At 39.9% G+C, this 20,458-nt stretch overlaps 1 protein-coding gene across 6 annotated transcripts in view; it reads left to right on the top strand.

Moving 5' to 3' along the window:
* LOC6573700 (homeotic protein ultrabithorax) overlaps positions 1-20,458 on the top strand; it is a 100,443-nt gene that overhangs the window by 3,867 nt on the left and 76,118 nt on the right. For 3 of the 6 annotated variants that reach the window (XM_015167071.3, XM_001999730.4, XM_044007225.1), the window contains exon 2: positions 7,943-7,993. The exons of the other annotated variants lie outside the window; for them this stretch is intronic. In XM_015167071.3, coding sequence (XP_015022557.1) covers positions 7,943-7,993 — 51 coding nt within the window. The remainder of the gene's footprint in view (positions 1-7,942; positions 7,994-20,458) is intronic. 6 annotated transcript variants of the gene reach the window in all.

Raw genomic sequence — 20,458 nt, 5'->3', positions numbered from 1 at the left:
ACGAGTTGAAGGTACGCTCCCGCGACAGGTTTTTGCCGGAACTGGTTCGTTCCACTTCAAACGTAATCGTAATCAATCGATCCTGCCATAACACAGAGATGATCGTAATGTAATTTATGCCCAAAGTGAAATCCTGACGTTGCTTTACACAGTCAGTTTTTATTTTGATGAAATCTCTCATAATACAGGGTGTTCCGCGCTAACTTTATTTGCTCAGCTCTCAAATGCTGTTTGTCGTGTTACCTGAGCGAGTAGAAGAGTCCAACTGTGTAGAGGATTCACATAAGTCTTGCGGAGGTCTAATTTACCTGAGTCTAGCTGTAATTATTGCTTAGGTGTGCTTCCAATAAGAATACGATATAGGAGTTTAGTCAACTCACCAGGCACTTAGCCCTGTGTGCGCTCGTGGTGAATTTTTGTGTGTGGTGTAAATGCACTCACCACTTAAGCTATTGTGTTCTCTTTTCGGAAGAACTTGACATTGATATATTATAAAATAATACGAAATATCATAAAGAGAATTTTTATTAAATTTTTAACTTTGACATTGAAAAAATTAATTCAATTTGAATGACTAAACACAGTTAAAACTATCCAGTATTTAACATGAATAAACCTAAATGTTAAATGTCTACAAAAATAATAATAATAGTTATTAATTACCAAACATTTTGTAAGAGTAAATTAAATCAAAATTAACTAGCTTTCAAATATTATTTATATATTTTTGTTTAAGCTTCGTAATTCGTATTTGTATATAAATAGTCAATAAATTTTATTTATATAATAAAAAAAAATATTTTATTAAATATAACCAAAAATCATACATTGAATAAATATCAAATATATATATATTTTTCATTTTCATTTACATTCCCATTTTAATAAACGTCTATGGCCGATTGAACACTTTTCACCTTAATCTGCTGATCTCTAATCTGAACATATTGCTTTGCTGTTCGCATCAGTGCGCAAAATCTCTATTTAAATCAATATTGAATCTAAATTGTTTACACTCGTGATTTATTCAACACTCGAAACAATTTGTAATGTGAACAATAATTTCGCTTGGCGGCGGAGCCACTGATTCCATCGCAAAAATATTCACAGAGGGTATAAACCAAATCAAGCCATAAATAAATCGCCGCACACTTCCAGCGATCATCGATCATTTGCAGCGGCCGTCAGAGCTGAAAAGCAATACAACAACCACAAATAAATATATATGTATATAAACAAACACACATATATGCAAAATAAAAATGCAAGAAAATAATGAAAAATTCCGTTTTTATCGTATCTAAACATGGTTTAAGATTTGAGAACCTACTTCAGATTTGTTTGCCTGTATTGGCCAGTTGGCTGACTTGAGCTGAGCAGTTGCTGCTGTTGTTGTTGTTGTTTGTGTTATGTGTGAACACGTTGAGCGCGGAGCCATTAAATCATTGTCCTGAAGGCTTTTAAGTCATTATCGATAAATTTCAACATAAATTCGTAAATTTGCTTTATTTGCCTGGGCCCCACACGCACACAAACACACTCACACACACACACTGACATACACATATGAGCCAACCACAAACGTTTGTGTGTGTTTGGCTGTCTCGGGGCCTAAATTTGTTTGGCTAATTCTGTTGCTTGTATCAGCGCCCACGCCAAAGTCAAATGCAGCAAAAAAAAAAAAAAAAGAGATCGATATCATTGGCAAAGACAGGCCGCAAATGTTTGCCTGTTCGTTCAACGTGTGTGTGTGTGTTTTTTTTTTTTTGTGTCCCACAATGACCTTGAGACTCTGCCAGCAGGTCCTGCAATTGACACGTTCTGCTGCAATCATAATTCATATTTTAAGGGCAACTTCCAAATGAACGCAATTATCAGTGGGCATTGTCACTCGGGGCTTAGGTAGATGAACGCAGCAAGCAGCCTATCGACCTTTTGTAGCCTTCTTCTCTGTCTCGGCCATCTCAATGTCAATTAGCTGCAGTGCAGCGCAATTGTGGTTCACACGTACAATGCCCAAAGGCACGTCGAATTCCCATATTCAGCCAAGGTTAATGTGCTTGGCAGCATTTTTGGCCAACATTGCATAACCATATTGCCCATAGCTCATAACTCACAACGCTCTGCTGGCAGTTCAAATGCCAATGGACTGCAAACATTCTGCATTTCATGCAACTGCAACTTGCAACTGCAACTGCAACTGCATCGGCAACATGCAATTAATAGGCCATAAGTGGCGCACACCCCCGTCCAGAAATGTTTTATTGATGATTATGTGGAGCAGGGCAAGAGAAACAGGAAAGCATTTTCAACGCGCGCTTTTAATCAACATTTGCAAAAATCAAAATCAAAAGCAAATCAAATCGATTGAAAAATTGGTTAACAACTTGCAGCAGCGGATGCGACTGCATCAGAGCAGACGCTGTGGCAGAGTCCGGGGAGCAGCTGACTCAGTTGACTCGCCGCATTCGGGGATTGGTCTGTGTTCTGGGGCAGCTTCTTGCATTTTTTAATGTATTTTTAAATAAGGAATTTAATAAGCACCTTGGCGGCCCTCGGACAACGACTCGAGCGCAGACAACGAATTCAACGACGACGACGACAACGCAAAGTGGCCCAGACACATGGCCCAAAAAAGAAAACAAAAATGAGAATAATAATAAAAAAAAAAAAGACTGCAGGGCGAGAAACAATTTTTGGTTATAACCCAAAACAGACAGTGGGCCGCAAATCAATTATAAAGTCGAAAAAATAAATTAAACAAAAAAAGATTATTACTGAGCTAGAAAATCAACTCTAACTTGTTTTAAAAAATGTAAAAAAATGTTATCAGTTACAAATACTTTTTTCCATAAATTTATATAGATAAATAATAAATAATAAGTACTTAAATGTATATAGATAAATAATATATCTACTCATTTCTTCATGCAAACTGCTATGCACTACTAAAACTGGAATTTAAAAATATTAAAAGAAAATTTCATATTTAATTTTGAGCTTTACAGCGTTATATGATACGAATTCTAAAATAATAAACTTATATTTCTTATAAAAAAAGGAAAAAGCCAATGCTTAAAAATTTGAATTGAAAAATCTAAAACCGTAATTGAATCCATGATTGCTTTTTTTTTTTTTTTTTTTTTTTTTTTTTAACAGTAAATTTATATTTCTAATTACTAAACTTAAAAATGCAGAACTTCAAAATGTATTATATTGTATTGTATATAGGTCTATCTAATTTTTTTATTTATTTATTTTTTTTTTTTATTTATATAAATTATATATTATTATTAAAATATTTACATTTCCATTTTGATAACATAATTGGCTAATAGTGCCAATTACTTTTTGAAGTTAACTTTATAAATAGTTCAGCAAAACCAGTTTTTAAATATCTCAAATTCAATACCTTTGCAGCTCAGAAATATGAAATATTCGTATTTAATTTTCTTTCACTATTCTTATATTATTATTATATAATATTTTTACTGCAAAATATATTCATTCTCATTCATTCATTCATTTGTTCAAATTGTTTGTTCTTGTACCATTGTTCGTTGGCCGCTTCTTGGCAGTTGCAAAATCATGTTTTAAGGTGTTTTTGATACCTAATAAAAACAACAACACAGCCCCGGTAAGAAGCACAAACACACACACAAACAAACACACGCACACACTCACATGTAGAACTGCATCGAAAACGCGCCATGCCAAAGGGTCAACTGTAGATGGGGAAGAGAGAGAGAGAGAGAGAGGGAGAGAGAGAAGTAGACAGGGAGAGGGAGGAGGGCGGCAAGCAAGCAACCAGGGTTGCCTTGGCTTTAAGGGCAGCGCCGCAGTGGCCAACAGAAGAAATTGTCTTGGGGCCCAGGTCCCCAACATACGTCATAGCAGCGACGCCGACTGCGACGCCGTTCGGCGTGTTTATTATAAAACAACAAATCATTCATTATAACCACTTGTGTACAGGCACAGATGCACACACAACCACACACACACATGCACATACATAGGTGTAATTGTATGTGTGTGTGTGTGTGTGCATATGAGAAAGTGGCGTAAACATGAAAAGAAACACGAGTTGCCAACGCTATGAAGTTTTGGACATGGCCATCTATGTGGTGGATCCGAATATGAGTATCTGAGTTTGAGCATATGTATCTGTGGCTGTATCTGTGTGCGTGTGTGTGTGTGTTTGGGCTGTCGTATAATATGCATATTTGCGTATTATTTTGATTTTAATAATGATTTATTTATTATTAATAATTCATTCGCGGTGGGCCCTTGCCGAGCTCGTATTGGATTTGTGCTGGCTTCGCCGCTGATTGCGATCTGATCTCCAGCCACCAAGCAGCAGCAGCAGCAGCAGCGGCTGAAGTCGTTGCTCAAGTGCAAAAGCCGAGCTCGAATTCGATCTCCAGCCAAGTCGCCATTTGAATACGGTCGGATACATCGGTTCGATTCGAACTCCATGAATGGACATATAACTGGGCTCGATCAGCCAGCGCCGAGCAGCCACAGCCACAGCCAACAGCCAGCAGCTAGCTGAGGTAACACAAGTTGCGTTTAACTATGTTGGAGACGTAGGAAACGCATATTTTAATGAGCTTCAATTAAGATAGAAATCTCGAAAACAAAAGAGACCAAGATTTATGCGTTCACAATTATGCAGTGACTGCCTTGAGGCTCTAGACCAAAAGACCAAAACTATGTGAGACTTAGTACAAGCTAACTAGTTAGTGAATCACAAACACAAACACAAACACACACACACATACCCACACGCACACACACACTCGCGCAGTCGAACGAGCTATCTCTGTGGGTATACTTGGAAAATGTGTAAAGGGTTGCAGATCGCATTAGATTATATTTTACATATAACCAGCCATGTGAATCATCTATATTTGCCTATTAATATTTTATTTAGAAAATATTTTTCTTTCATAAACAGTTTGTTGACGTTTAGAGATGGAATGGGAAAAATGAGAGATTTCTAGTAAACTGATAAAAATAAAATTATTAAAAGATACAATTAAAATATTTTATATTTTGCTGAAATCAACTTTTTATTTCATTGAATTTGATGCAGATAATAAATAATTTCAATGAAGCTTTTGCTTTTTAAAATAATATATTAATATATAATAAATAGTCAAACAGATTACAATCAAAATTCTTCGAATTTGAGGCTAAAAATCATCAGTAAAACTTTGTTCATGCAGAACAATATTTTAGATAGATAATTAAATACATATTAAGATAACATAATTCATAGATAATAGAAGATACGTTTTATTTGAATTGCAAAAAAATTAATTGATTGTTGTTCTTTCTAAATTTATGTACATAAATTTAATTAAGCTTAATTCTGAAACAAATTTATTCTTCACGTTATACACTAAATCTCCCATTCATGCCTGGGCAAGAGCATTTTGCTAGCCACCCATTACCTAGCCTCTGCTAGCCCATTGGCACTCTTTCACTCGACCTGAACAGTAGCCCGCAGTCTGTTTGCCGAGTCTCCAATCTGTGATTTACGAGTGCGGCATGCAGAACTGGGTAACTGTTATACCAGTTTAAATATTTGGTAAAAGAGAATCGATGTGCTATATACGACTTCTGAGCAGCGTGAGTTATAGACCAAAGATTTTGATTTACAGCCGTACATTGAACTCGAAACCCTACGAACCTGCCCCTGGCGCCTCGGTGTCCAACGAGTGGGCCTCCACCTTCGTAGTCTGACCAGCGGGGTCTTTCTTGGTCTTCGTCTCCGCCTCCGCCTCCGCCTCCGCCTTACAACATTAATGTCAATTTAATGTTTCCTTAATGACTTCTTTCGTTGCAACTTGTTTGGCTCTGGTTGCTGTTGCTGTTGTCGTCGTTGTTGTTGTTGTTTTAGTTCTTATCAGTTGCTGGTCAAACTTGTCGCATGGCTGGAAAGTGTTTATGCTAAATAGCTAACGAGTTTTCTCCACGAAAGTGAAGAGAGCCCAGCCGAATAGTTGGCAACGACTTTAAGTTTAGAGAGCTACTGCTCAGCTACGATACGGTGCGATATGATATAGTATAAAGTATATATATGCGCTGGCTGACATGTGTCTGACTCAATGTGCCAGCTATTTATTTGGGTCGGCAATTAAGATTTATATCAGCGCCTTTGATGGGCAATAAAAGCGCTAAGAAGATCTAGCAAACAAACGCAGCCTCTCACTCTCACTGGCCTTTCTCTCGCTCCCTCTCCCTCCCTCCCTCTCTCTCTCTCTAGCTAGCTCATTTATGCGGCTGGGTATTTGTCAAGAGCGTGCGCCGCCTTTAAAGAGTCATAAAAATCAGCCAAATGCGCGAGGTGTGAAAACACAAGACACCCCACGCGGAGCGCAGAGCTTAGGGTATGCCTCAGCTGCTGCACTTGACGAACTGCTTGCCAGCTCAAGCCGCAAACTAAATGTTTAATTTTTATAAACACTTTTTCCCCCTCACTTGTGCTCTCTCTCTCTCTCTCTCTCGCTCGCGCAGACTCCTGGCTCTGCCGACGCCACGGCGAGCCGCCAACCATTTGTTTGAATTTGTCTAAAGTGGCTGCCCCTTTTTCTTTTTGCTCCCCCTTTTTTCCACTCATAGCATTTTCATAATTTTCATTGCTGCTGCTGCAAAAAATAACGTTTGTCAAATTTTCCGTTTACTTTTAGCTGGCGCCCCTGCTCACAGCCCCTCCCCGCCCCCCTTGGCTTTGTCTGCCCCTCATAGTTGTGTTTCCTTCTTCTTTTTAATTTCATATTTTTCTTTGTTGTTTCTTTTTGAGCACTGTGTCTGCTGTCTGCCGTCTGCATCTGGCTGTCCGTCTGTGTCTGCAACAGTCGCTCTCTCCCTCTCTCTCGCACTCGCTCTCGCTCTCTGCTCTTCAGTTGGAAATTACGTTTACTCAGGCGCCAGGCGCGCATATTTAAATACACACGTGTTTTATCGCTGCCATTAAATCATATTTTTATACTTTACCTTTTTGCTGTGCCACCTTCAATGACTCCAAGCAGCCCTCCACGCCCCCTAGTACTCCCCGCCCAGCACGTTGGCATTTTGATTGTTTACATTTTGCACTTTCACGGCGTAAACAAACAAACGGCGTTAAAAATTGTGAAAAAGAAGAAAATATAAAAAAATAGATACACGAGACAGAGCAGGAGTTGGAGGCGGAGGCGGAGACGGTGCCAACGTCCCGTTGGCGCATGGCCAGTGGAAGGGTATTGGGGCTCCTGCGAGTGGGCTTGGTCAGAGCTTATGGAAATGGCTCTTGTAGTGCCAGACGAAATGTCAAGTGGCCTCAAATACCTCGCGATATATGGAAAAACAATGGAAGTTCCTAGAGGAACGGGTTGGGAAATTCTATTGATAATGGTTCTCCTGTTTACGTTTACAGTTAGTTTCATCAGTTCTTAAGTAGTATCTGCTCAATATATCATTTGAATCAATCATGGGCAAAGCATCGTCAATCTAATTCAATTTTTCTCTTCAATTCAATCCTCTACCCTTTCATTAACATAAATTGGCCAAGCTCTCTTTTATTCTTACTCTGCAAGATGGCAATCCATAGCAGATTGAACAAGTCTTGTCTTGCTTTGCTCATGCACTCAGTAGCCTACATAGGTTAAAGATCAAAAGAACACTTTAATCGGCTACTGTTTAGGCTACACTTAGACTCAGCACCACCAAGCCACCTCCTCCACCGCAATAGCCGCAGCAACAACAAAGCTTAGTTTCAATTTACTCGAGTGGCCTGCACCACACGTGCGGCTGCTTAAGCGTTAATGCCTCATGCAACGCTCTGCTCTGGCTGTGCCCCTCTGCCCTCTCTTTGGGGCTTGGAGCCTGCTGGCGGAGCCTTGAACAATTTTTTAACATTTTTTAAACGTTTCTCCTCTCTGGTCTTCTGCATTTTCAGGTAAGATAAGATCTGATTTAACACAATACGGCGGCATATCAACAGACATGGGTAAGAAAATTTCCACATTTTTATTTCGTTTATATTTTAAATTTATTTCGCTGAGGAAACTGGTTAAGCTGTAGTCTAAACAAAAAAAATCGTAGAGCTCCTATACTAATACCGCAAAGTAGCTAGAAATTAGCATAAGGTGTTGGTGCCACACTCTCCAGGAAGCCATCGGAGGGCGTCAAAGCTTGCGGAATTCCTCTTGGGCGTCAAATGTTAACTCAAATGCGCCAGCCCCAGTTCGTGTGGAAATGATTGATTCGTCGGCTTCATGCGGCCCCGGCGAGCTGATTAGACCAAATGCAGCCCGACAGCACGCAACGGCAGTGCAATTAATGTTAACATTAAACAGAGTCAAGTAGCAGCCACACGTTGCAGCCACAGTCACCTCAGCCAGCCCCCCCTTTTGGCCAGCGGCAACTTCTGTGGCCAGCAGCCATTGGAGGCGTGGCATCTGCAGTGGAACCTCTTGCGTTGCCAGCTTATCAATCAGCGCGTCGACGACTGCAAGCAGCTACTTCTTAAAATCCAATTATACGCACAGACTGCCCCACTGACAGACTGACAGACTGACGGACTGGCAGACTGACAGAATGCGCAGCTGAAAGACTGAGAGAAGCTCGAGAGGCCCGACTGAATCAGTGAATCAGCTTGTTTGCCGCTCCACTCAAATTACATGAATCGCCGGCACAAGGCATACATCGAGGCTAAAAATTACGAAGACGCGCCACTCAGACTTGTCCTCGCCCTCTTCGCCCCCTTTTGCCCCCCTTTGCCTACACCTCTGCTTATTATTGACTATATTCAATTGATTATCTCGTGCAAATCGGTAGCTAAATATTGGCGCAGACACAGCAAGTGGGCAGCCCGACGCTCGAGCGTGAGCGTTGGCATCCCCAGAGCATCCTCGCTGCGGTGGGCAGCTCCTTGGCCACTTGGCACTTGGCAACCGTCTAGAGCTCGATAAGATGCCAGATATAGATTGGAGCTGGCAAGCTGACTGCCACCGTGAAGAACTATCACTTTGGCCAAGTGAGTGGATATTTATTACCAGAGGCTTGGCCCAGTGAAACGATCTGTTAATATCGATGTCGAACATTGTAATAAAGTATATAGTAAATAATATTATTACGATAGTTTGCTGGAATCGGATCGAGACTTTAAATGAAAAGAAAAGAATGTATATTGGGGAATGGATTGAGAGAAGGCATAATATAATATCAGCTGTACACAGATATTGATTTAATAATATTTGAATATGAATGTTTTTACTAATATTATGATTTTAACTTCATATATTGAAAAATGAAAACTTTAAATGGAAAATTCGAGAAACATAATTCAAGATTGTAGATTTAAGATTAAACATATATAAGTGAAGTTCGATAATGAAAGATTGTAGATCCTAGATTCAAAAGAGAATAAGTTCAAGAATATTTGAAAACACATAGAAATCTATTCTACTTTCTTTGTTCTTGCTTTATTAATTATATTCCCGAAATGATGAAATATTCAAGTGAACTGTAATCAAAATTAATCAAATACTATATGAAACATTAATATAGCAAAGGCAACAGTTCTATAGTACTAGAGGTCAGATATTTCAATGACATCTATTAACTTAGTTATCAATAATCAAATCAAAGTTCGTTATATTATTCATACTAAACAAATAAACAAACATTGGAATTGCTAGTATATTCCATTTGCCATGTCGCTCAACCCGTGCCCCGCCCATCCATTAAGCCTTCCGTCAGCTTAATCTACACTAAAATAATAAATATTAGAATTTATATATATATATACCTTTTTTTTCTTTTTTTTTTTTTTTTTTTTTTTTGCGTCACAGTTAAAATCTCATAATTTCGCTGTCATTTCTCACTCATTTCAACAGAGAGCTCGAGCCCCAACAGCTAAAACAAACTAAGCGCTGTGTAAGAGAATGGGGGGGCTTGCATTTAGTGGGCGTGGCTTGCATTCGCAGTGCTGCTGACATTGAACATGACATTTTCCCCCAAAGAGATAATTAAATTGCGGGCTTAATAGAATTAAATGCCGTGTTTGCATTTCAAAATCCAAAACGTGGCAAATGCCAATGGCCGTGCTACCCGTTGCACGACAACGACGACGACGCGGTTGGCCTGGCAACAACAACAGCAACAACAGCAACAGCAATAGCAACACCAGCAGCAGCAGCAGCAGCAGCAGCAGCAGCAGCAGCAGCAACAACAAAAAACTACAAAAAATGTCAATTTGGACAAGTTTTGATAATTGCAGGCGCGGCCGCGTCCGAGGTCCAGAATCGCATACGAATTGTGGCAGCGGCTACTGTGCTGCATGTTGCACGTAGCACGCTGTCCAGACTGCGCTGCGCTGCTCTGTGCGCTGTGGTGTGGTGAGCGTGAGCGTGTGCGTGTGAGTGTGCGTGTGTGTTGCGGCTGCTCCATGTTGCATGTTGCAGTTAATAATTATTGAAATGTGCGGCCGCCAGGAATTGTGCTCGTGCTCCTTGTGCTTCCTGCGCGGCTTCCGTTGGCGGCAGCGTCAATGTTGCATGCATCGTTACCTTTAAGCACTGCTGCTGCTGTTGTTGCTGCTGCTGCTGCTGCTGCTGCTGAGCTAAAGACTAACAATGCTTGCATTTTCCCACCTTTTTCACATAACTTTTCAGTTGTTGTTTTTGTTTTTTTTTCGTACTGTTCGCTTTCGTTTTGGCTGGCTTAGTGCGTCTTTGGCTGTTTCACTGTTTCGCTGTTGCCACCGGCTGGGCAAACAAGTCGGCCACTTGGCCGGCAGCTCGTCGCTCGCCCCGCGCCCGGCCCGCGCCGTGTTAACCCTCTGGTTCGATGTCTCGGACTTGTTACCACTTTAAAAAGCGGGCCGGCCCCCGGCCGGACTGGCCCCTGTAATAAATTCATATTCAAATTGTTAATTGAATATTATTTGTTAAATTTGCAAGCATTAAATGTAAATGTCGGCTGGCTGGGCAAATGTGGCGGGGGCGTGACCGCGGGCTGTGCGAATTTCATTTCATCGTATAATTTCGTCATTCCTTTTGTTTACTCTGCCTGGCTAATATAATTTATGGAACATTCTTAAGCGGATTATGGATAGAATTGAAAGCGATTTCAATAGTTACGTTTGCTGGGCCTTGCTCTCGCTTTTAATACTGTGTCGATTGCCTGCCACCCACTGAAATTTGGTCACTGTACCAACGACCTCCATAAAAATCTCGCCCAAAAATGAAAAAAAGAAAGGTAGAAGAAAAATCTCGCTTAGAGTGGGAGAAACGAACAACGAGCTCTCGTAGCTATAATTGTGTCCTGCATCCTGTTGTCTGTTGTCTGCTGGCTGTTGTTGGCTGTTGTCCTTGTCATGCGCTTTGCTAGCCGTTGCTGTGCAATTTCCATAATTCATATTCATAGACATAACAAGCGCCCAGACAACAACAAACGAACGAGGCTGCCGCGTCGCTAGCTGCACCTGCAATACGGACAAATGTCCGTCCTAACAGTCGCCAAAAAAAGTATCTGCAAAGTGTAAATGCGGCCAAAGTGCAAAAATTTCACATATGCTTTTGGGGCAAGCTGCAAAAAAAAAAAAAAAAAAAAACAGAAAAGAGCTGGCATGAATGGAGCATAAAACGTTTGAGCAGACAATGAATAGAGGGAGACGGAGAGAGAGAGAGAGAGAGAGGAGATATGAATACTTTATAGAGGAAGAGCAGGCGAAGCGTCAAAGGTTTTTCAATTCATTGGATTACGTTCAATTTATGTCTTGTTATGCAGAGCAAAAGTGGCTCTAGGCAAATGTACAGCAAATCAACAAGCCCATCATTCTGGTCATCAACGTAAACATCAAAGCTGAGCGAAACTCAACCAAAGTATCTCATAGATACGCACGCACACTCAACGTGCAGTTACATTTGATTTCACACCTACACACACACACACACTCACACACAGAGACTTCGAAATTATTAACTGGGGAGCATTTTGTAGTTCGGCAAGCGTAAGTGTTGTCCTGGACCCCGGACAGCAGACACTTCATAAAATGGCACACGGCACTTTCCATTTTACCGTTGGCATCTGCAGCACGTGGATGGACATACTCGAAAACATAGAAACATGAGCAGCAAGTACAGAGGGAATGAGAGAGAGAGAGAGAGAGAGAGAGAGAGAGAGATGGAGAGAGAGTGGGTGGCAGATAAGGCGACAGAGTGGACAACGACAGCTGAAGCTGACCACCGGGTTTCAATTAATGAATTAGTAATTTCGGCTTCATTGCTGTAATGAACACTTGGACCAAAGCCTGGCGGATGAATTGTTATTGTGTTAAACTTCTGTTAATATTGTTATAAAGCAGGTGGATTATGGCCTGTGCGGAGGATCTGTCGTAGCAGAGACTTTAGCTGTGTGGCGGGCTAAAAATAAGTAGGCCACTAAAGTGCTGTCAAGTTGATATTAACTAAGAAATCAAACTTAAGCATATTCTGAGAGGAATAAAACATTTTATTTATTAATTTCCTTTTTTTATAGGACAAATTTTAGTTTGAATAGAATAATATTTCGTATATAGTATTTAGATTGTGACAATCGAAAATGAATATACAGCATTTATATAGCAGAAAATAGAAAGAGTGCAAAGTCAAATTTTAGCTAGATATTAGATGAGCATATATGAACTTAATATGCAGAATATATATAGCAATATACAGCAGTGAATATGAGGAGTGTAATATCTTATATATAAAAAAATCAATAAATAATATACAAATGACATTCACTGATATCTCTCACTCACTCATAGATCCCACTTGCTTTATCTCAACTGCTATACTTGAACTTATGAGAATCGCGGAGGAAGGCAACAAGATAATTTCGTTTCTTTTAGTAAAAGTTGCAATATAAAGTACACTTGATTTAGGAATATATCTATATGAATTTAAAAATTCGTTGTTTAGCTTCAAATATTCTCATATATGAATTCGTTTTCCATTTTGATATTCTATCTTAGTCTACTGTTTGTCTGGTTACATCTAAGAAGTAATACACACATATATTCATATATATACATATATTCACACACATATACACTATAATATTCCACATTAACATGAATGTATTTTGTGTAAACAAATGTCGCTCCATTCAACCAAAAAGTTAACTTTTACTGTCAATTCGAATTCCCAGATGCAATATTCGAATAGATTCAGTTGTGCCATAAACTTTGATTATCTTAGGCAAGTCGGAGCTCAAACATTTGCCAAACAATTACACATTTGTGCGAGTCGGGGTATTAAACGCATCCATTAAAAGTATTAAAATGGAGAATACCTTTAAAGCAATGATAATTTTGTAATTGTGGGGCCAAAGCGCTGGCATTTGACCAGGGAGACCGCGAAGCACGTTTATTTGCTTTGCTTCTTGCGTTGCATTTGCTTCATTTGCTTACGGGGCGGCTAATGAACGGTTGCACTCGTATTATCCGGGTATCTTGGGGCGGCGACACGCCCACTATGCATTTGTTGTTAATGTTATGGAACTCGCGGACATTTGTTTTATATATATAGAGAGAGATATATATAGATATACATATATGTATCTGTATCTGATTCTGTCACTGCAACTGGCAATTGTGACATTAGAGCCGTAATTACGAACGTAAATCCATAGAGGGGCAGCCGAAGTCGCATTCTCGATAAGAAATCCGCGTTGAAATGCACTTGCTTGAGATACTTTTTGTTCTCGCTTTATCTCGCTTGGGCTGCACGACGCTGTAGGTATGCAATTAGTCAATTAATTTGGAAATTTATTAACCGCCAAAAAGCAATTTGCTGCACATCAAAATATTTACACACACACTCACATGCACACACACGCGCTCTGTCCGCGAAATGCCGGCGGTAAACCGAGCCAGCGCACCGATACCGAAACTGAATCAGAAACTGGGGCCTCTGTCAGATAGCGATTGCGATAGGATCTGGGGCTATGGAGATACCGTTCGGCGCGCTGGTAGCCGGATCGATTCACATTCTGCCACGGCGGTCAGCTGGCAAATGAAGGAGTTCGACTGAAGCGGCAGCGTTTGCCAAGTTTCGTTTGCTTTGCACAAATTTCCTTATGATTTGCGAAGGCAGCGCTGAGGCGACGAAGCTCGGCCCGGCCAGGAGCAGAAGTGGAGTAGATAATTTATGGGCTTAGGCTTCAGGTTCAGCCCCTTGGCAGCGGAAGTGCGTGTGTCTGTTATGCCATATACATACATATATATATTTATTTCTTTTCTTTTCTTTTTGTGTGTGTGCTATGAGCTTGCGTATCTCGGAGATAGGAATCGCAGCTACCGCTGGCCAAAAATTCTAGGTCAAACGAAATAAATAAATGACTTTTGTGCATGTCGCGCGGTGTGAACCGTCGGCTTGTGCTTGGCCCATAAATTTCCAGCTCAAAATCAAAATTCAAATTTCAAATGTTTGCTTGCTCTCTTTTATATCACTCTCGCTCACTCTCTTTGTTGCGTGCTAATGATTAATAACGAGCCAGACGGAAACCTGCTTTTGGCCGCGGCCATCATGGCGATCAGCTGATCGCAGCGCAGGCGACACTCACGTCATGTCACCGCCATCTCCGCTAGTCAAGTGCAGAGGCCATCAGTCAAGTCGTAAATGCAACCTGTGTAGCTATAACTGTGCCTGTAGCTGCATCTGTATCTGTGCCTGTGTCTATGTGAACCCATTTTGAATTACAGGTACAGCAAATAGAATACCAAAAATAACGAAATATACACAAACGTCACCTGAGCGAGCTGCTCAACTGCTTGCTCAGAGCGCGCAGGTATGCCATGCTCTCAGTTGCTCGCTCGCTCTCTTACTCTCGCTCTCTATCCCCTCTCTCTCTCTCTCTCTCTTGTTGGGCAAGGTGATTGATCATCTTTTTGCTCAGCCACAGCCGGTTTTCATTTAATTTATGTGCGCTCAGCGTTGCGTCTGAATGAATCTCACCTTTTATTATTCGAATTGGAACATTTTGCTGGCTAGTTGGATTCTTGTTGATCGTATACGATATTCGCCGTGCGCGTTCGTTGCGGCTGCCTCCACTTGGAGTTGCGTTTGATGTTAGAGGTCTGATCGAGGCGTATAACAGCCGCCAGGTAAAAAGTGTTATACTGAGCACCTATATTACACCCGGATCTTCCAATTAGATTTCGCGTTGATTTTATGGCATTTAGCTTTTTTAACGAGCTTCATAGAAATGCTAATAAAATTTGCTTGATTTACAGAAAATGTTTTGAATATTTATCGTTATCTATTGTCAGAATAATGTGCAAAACGTATAAAAAAAAAAAAAATATATATATATATATATATATATATATATATATATATATATATATTTTTTTTTTTTTTTTCTACACTTTAATTTGTATGGGAAATTCTTAAATAATTCGAGCGAATTTAAATTGCATTTCCATTGCATTTTTCTTTTTTTAACTTATCCATTTCACTTTCATCCCATTTTACTTTCACAATTATTGGGGAAATATACAATTATTAAAGAAAAATTTAATTTCTAAATTGTAATGCCCTTCATTCCATTTACTCCGAGTTGTATTAAAAAATTAAATTTAAAAAAAAAATGCTGTTGGCTTCTCACTTAGCTGCTCTCTGAATTTCTGTTAGCATCCACTATCGAAGCGACATTCCGAAGCGTCTCTTCAGAATTCAAACGAATTTCGAATGCGACCCACCACAGCTAATCGAAATGGTTTCCAATCTCAATTGATGATCTATTAACGAGCGCCCATAAAAATTATGCAACTATCCGCAGGAGCAACAAAATGGTGCCCACATAGACCAACAGCTACGACAACTACAGCTACAACTACAACAACAATAACAACTATAACCAACAGCTGACATGCAATGCCATTTCCTTTGTCACCGAGAGGCAATAAATCTTGAGCATATTAACATGGACGTGCGATGAAAGTGCCAGCCAAATATGTCATTGTCAGTGCTTGGCTCTGACTTGGGCATTGGGATTTGGATTTGGATTGGGTTTGGGTTTAGGTTTGGGTTTGCGATTGGGATTGAGATCTGGGTATGAACAGGGGCATGTCGAATGGCCGCCTCTGCGGCTACCAAATGCGAGTGTATTGACACCTGAGCCCAGAGCCCAGCCCAAACAGAGCCAATGCACATCGAACCATTTGCCTCTGGCGCCAATTTCTGCTGCTGTTGCTGCTTGCTCTCGTCGTTGCTGTTGCAAATGAAGTGAAGGAAAAAGAAAGTGTCAGCAGTCTGGGAGGCTCTGGGCCAGCCGTGAAACAGGTAAAAGAGTGCGACTAGAACCGAATGGCTAGAAGGCCTACAGCTACGACTCCCGCAACACTTTCCAATGAAAACGGTCGTTCATAAATCACTGATTGGATGCCTGACCCAATGTGTCTGTGTGTGTGTGTGTGAGTATGAGAGTGTGCAAGTGTGTGTGTGCTGATAACTGACAGAGAGTCAAGCATTTCGAGTTGCTGCTGCTGTTGCTGTTGGTGTTGCTTATCGTGCATTTGAATTGGTAGACAACGCATTTTTATTTATACATATAAAAATTCTCTCTACGTCACAAAACATGACAACATTTTGGGCGTGAACTCACACACACACACACGCACGCACGCATACACACACACATATGCATACGCATTTACACTTAACTGCCCAGCAACAGAAACAACAACAACAACAACAACAACAAACATGGCTCAAAAGGCAGCAGCAGCAGCATCGTCGTCCGTGGTGACAGCGCACATAAATCTCTGTAACATGACACTTTTGGCAATGGAAATAAAATATGGCATACGGCGCACCAAAATGTCGCACCAAAAACTCAACAACAACAACAACAACAACAGCAACAGCCAAGCAACAACAGCAGCAACAGCAGTTTTTCTTTTTTTTTTTTTTTTTTTTTGGCACTTGGCTACACTTTTTGGCCCACTGCGGACCACTGTGCCATTTGAGAAGCGACTCATGCCGCATTCAGCTAATTACAAATGAAATTACAATGGTCAAGTCCCAGTTGCAGTCGGCTTAAGTCCCGCAATGACACGAGCTGAAAGAGGTAGAAGCGAGAGAGAAGAGAAGAGAGAAAGCAGCTAGGGAATAAATAAATAAAATAAAATATGGTAAAGTATATTAATATATGCTTGAAGTAAACGAAGATTGAAAATAGAACAAAGCAGCTTGAGCTATATAAAACAGCAAAATATATATCACTATGTTTCTTTGAAGTAAATAAATATCTTTAAGATTTTGATATCCTGAGTGAGTGAGAAATACATTGAGAATTTAATTATATAAGTTATAAAGTCTACATTCGAATACTTCTTAAAATTCAAAGATAATATAATACAAAGTATATTTAAAATTTAAATTTTATTCATATTTTTAAGTAGCTTTGGACTTTCCTCCTTAAGCTCAATGCATTCGCAATTTAATCACAGCAAAGCTATATAAATATTCCAGAAGTTGCTTCTAAGATTAAAACACTTACTTATTTATATCAAAATCATGATCCACCTTTAAAGTTTGTTAAATAATTCTTTTCTCATCCTAAATAAGACAAAATTTGTTTTCATTTTAATTCATTCATTATTAACTAAAATCAATGATAAAATCAAAAATTCCATATACCTGTAAGGCAAATGAAACTTAATTGCATATGTTGGGCACAATTTAAGCAAGTGTCATTGGGTCTATGGCAACGACTGCCTCTGATGGCGATGCTGTCACTTGCCACTGTCATTTTCATTTCGTTTTCATGTGTCACTTGGCGCGCCTGCGCACGCCTGACTCCGGCCAGTGGCCAGTGTCCAGCGTCCAGCGTCCAGAGTCCTGCTCCGTCTCCTTCTCGCTGTAATAAAGCAAAACGGCTGCGCATGCGCGCTAGTCACTCAGCAACAACAGCAACAGCAACAAAAGCAACAGCAACAACAATGAGAAACATCTAAAGCCGCTGCCTCTGTCAGATTTTGTGAGTGTCACTTGGCTGCTTTGTTGGCTCGAGTCCCAGAGTCGTAGTAGTCGGAGTCGAGTCTTGGGGACTTTGGAGACTTGGGTGTTATCTGTCCCGTCGACCGTCTTCAGTTTCGCTTGGCCATCTCCCGGTTGGCTGCATTCCGCGCGCAACACGCAAAATCTGCGCGCCTGCGTATAAAACTGTTAACTAACTCAATTTTGTAGCTGTCAGTTGGTTCCTGTTCCCCTCCCCGCCTGCTCAGCGTCACGATCTTGGCTGCTTACAGATGTTGGCTGGTTGGTTGGCTGCTTGCTTTCTTGGAGCTTCAGAGTTCAGCATGGGTTAATGAGTTGTTGTTGTCGCTGTTGCTGTTGTCGCTGTTGCTGTTGTTGTTGATGTTACTGTTGCTGGCGTGCCGCTTACACATGTCACAACAAATTGCTAACCGTTGTGCGTCCCGGGCTCATAAACAAATCACTTGACCTTCGCATTGAAAACATTTGCGTAAAGCGCAAGGAAAAACTCGGCCAGTAAAGGAACAGTGGAATATGATTAAATCAAAGAAATTGATGGGTAATTCATATGATATATGAAATAAATTTACAAATATAATTTGGATGGTTAAACTACAAAAAATAGTTGAACAAAGAAAATTAATAACGAACACTAATTAACTAACTAATTTAAAAGCTCATTACAATTTCCAAAGACTTTTATGATTTATTTCGCTTTACACATTTTATATAAAAATGAGTTTAATTTATTTACAATGCTTTAAATATGATATCAATTATTAAAAATATTTTCAATTTACAGAATAAATTAATTAAATTAAGAACTTATAAAATTTTCAAATATTTATAAAATATTTGTATAACTTTTTGAAATAAAAAACTAACAAAAATAATAATAATATTAATACTATAAATTATAATAATAATACGCTCACATTACCAAAAATTTTAAAATAAAAATAATACATATATATATAAATTATAAATATTAAAAATAATAATTATATTAAATATTTATTAAAATTTCTATTTATTCGATTTTAACTGATATTAGAATCTAGTAATCATTTTATAAATAATAAAAAAAAAATAATAATAATAATTAAATAATATACTTTGTAAACAAATAGAGAAGACTAGAAAAAACTCAGAAGATTTAAAACGGAATTTGCTGGCTGCAAGATTTGTCCACTTTCTCCCATTGTATGCATTATGCATCTGCCCAGCTGTCCACCCCGCATCTGCTCGGCCCATCTGCAGCAACTTCTGACAGCTGTGCGTGACACGAAAACGGACTCACGGATGCACGCGCGCATGTCTGTCACACAAATGTCACTTAAAACTGCAAAACTCGACGCACGCATTGCAATTTCATAACTTTATTAAGCATGTGCGAGGCGTGGCACAAGGCGGGGGTGGCAAACGAGCTTTGAGTACTCCGAGCACCGAGCTCCGAGCTCCGAGCTCCACCTGACAACTGAGGCACACAGAATATACCCATTTACAATGCCTGTCACGTTCTGGCATCTAAACGCCAGGCCAAGCAGCTGTAGCTACTCCACAGCTGGCAGCAGGCTTAGACCTGAATCGAGCTCTAAGTAGGCGCTAGCCAAGCGCCACAAAAGTGGGCAAGAGGAAGCCGACTGATGCAGAGTTGGCAATTCAATTCAATCATTTAATGCCATGGCCCACATAAGGCCATCAACTGCAGGCAATTGCGATGGCAATTGCAATTGGTAGGGCATTGCTTAGTCAGAGTTGCCCTTGTACCTCTCCCTGTCTCCCTCTAACCCATTGTTGTTATGGGGTTTGTGCCGTTCCTTGGCATTTTCTTTACATATTTTTTCGTGTATTTGTACTTTCGTTTGTTTGTGTCACTTGGCAGTTGCTGGGCGCAGTGACAACAACAACAACAACAATTGCAACAGCAACAACAACTGTAGTAGCATTATGGGGAGCGCAACGAACCACGCGGTAATTCTACAATGAAAGCGTTTTACATACACACACACACTCACATACACACTTGGTGTGTGTACAAACAAAACTTGTGGCAATAAATTTGAAACGGATCACATAAATCACATTCAAGTGAAGCTTAACACACGCGCCCAACTAGAAGAGACACAAATACAAGCATACTATAAATACGTACACAAGTATAAACGTATATATATATATATGTGTGTGTGTGTGTGTGTGTTTGTGTGAATAAGCTACTCACACGCATAGACATGTTTGTGCGCTTGACATAGAAAACATTTATTTGCAGCTTGTAGAGCTCTTAAGAGCTCCTAAGCGACTTGAAAGACTCAAAAGGCTCAAAGAGAGAGAGAGAGAGAAAGAGAGAGAGAATATCTATATATATGTTTTTTGTAAATGTAAAATTAATCAACGTAAATTCGTGAGTAGCCTTTGACTTGCTATAACTCTATAAAAAT

This window comes from Drosophila mojavensis, unplaced genomic scaffold (assembly GCF_018153725.1).
Source record: "Drosophila mojavensis isolate 15081-1352.22 unplaced genomic scaffold, ASM1815372v1 contig_16, whole genome shotgun sequence".
NCBI classification, from domain to species: Eukaryota; Metazoa; Arthropoda; class Insecta; order Diptera; family Drosophilidae; genus Drosophila; species Drosophila mojavensis.
Note: the sequence above shows the minus strand (reverse complement) of the source record. Positions and strands in the feature narration are given on the sequence as shown.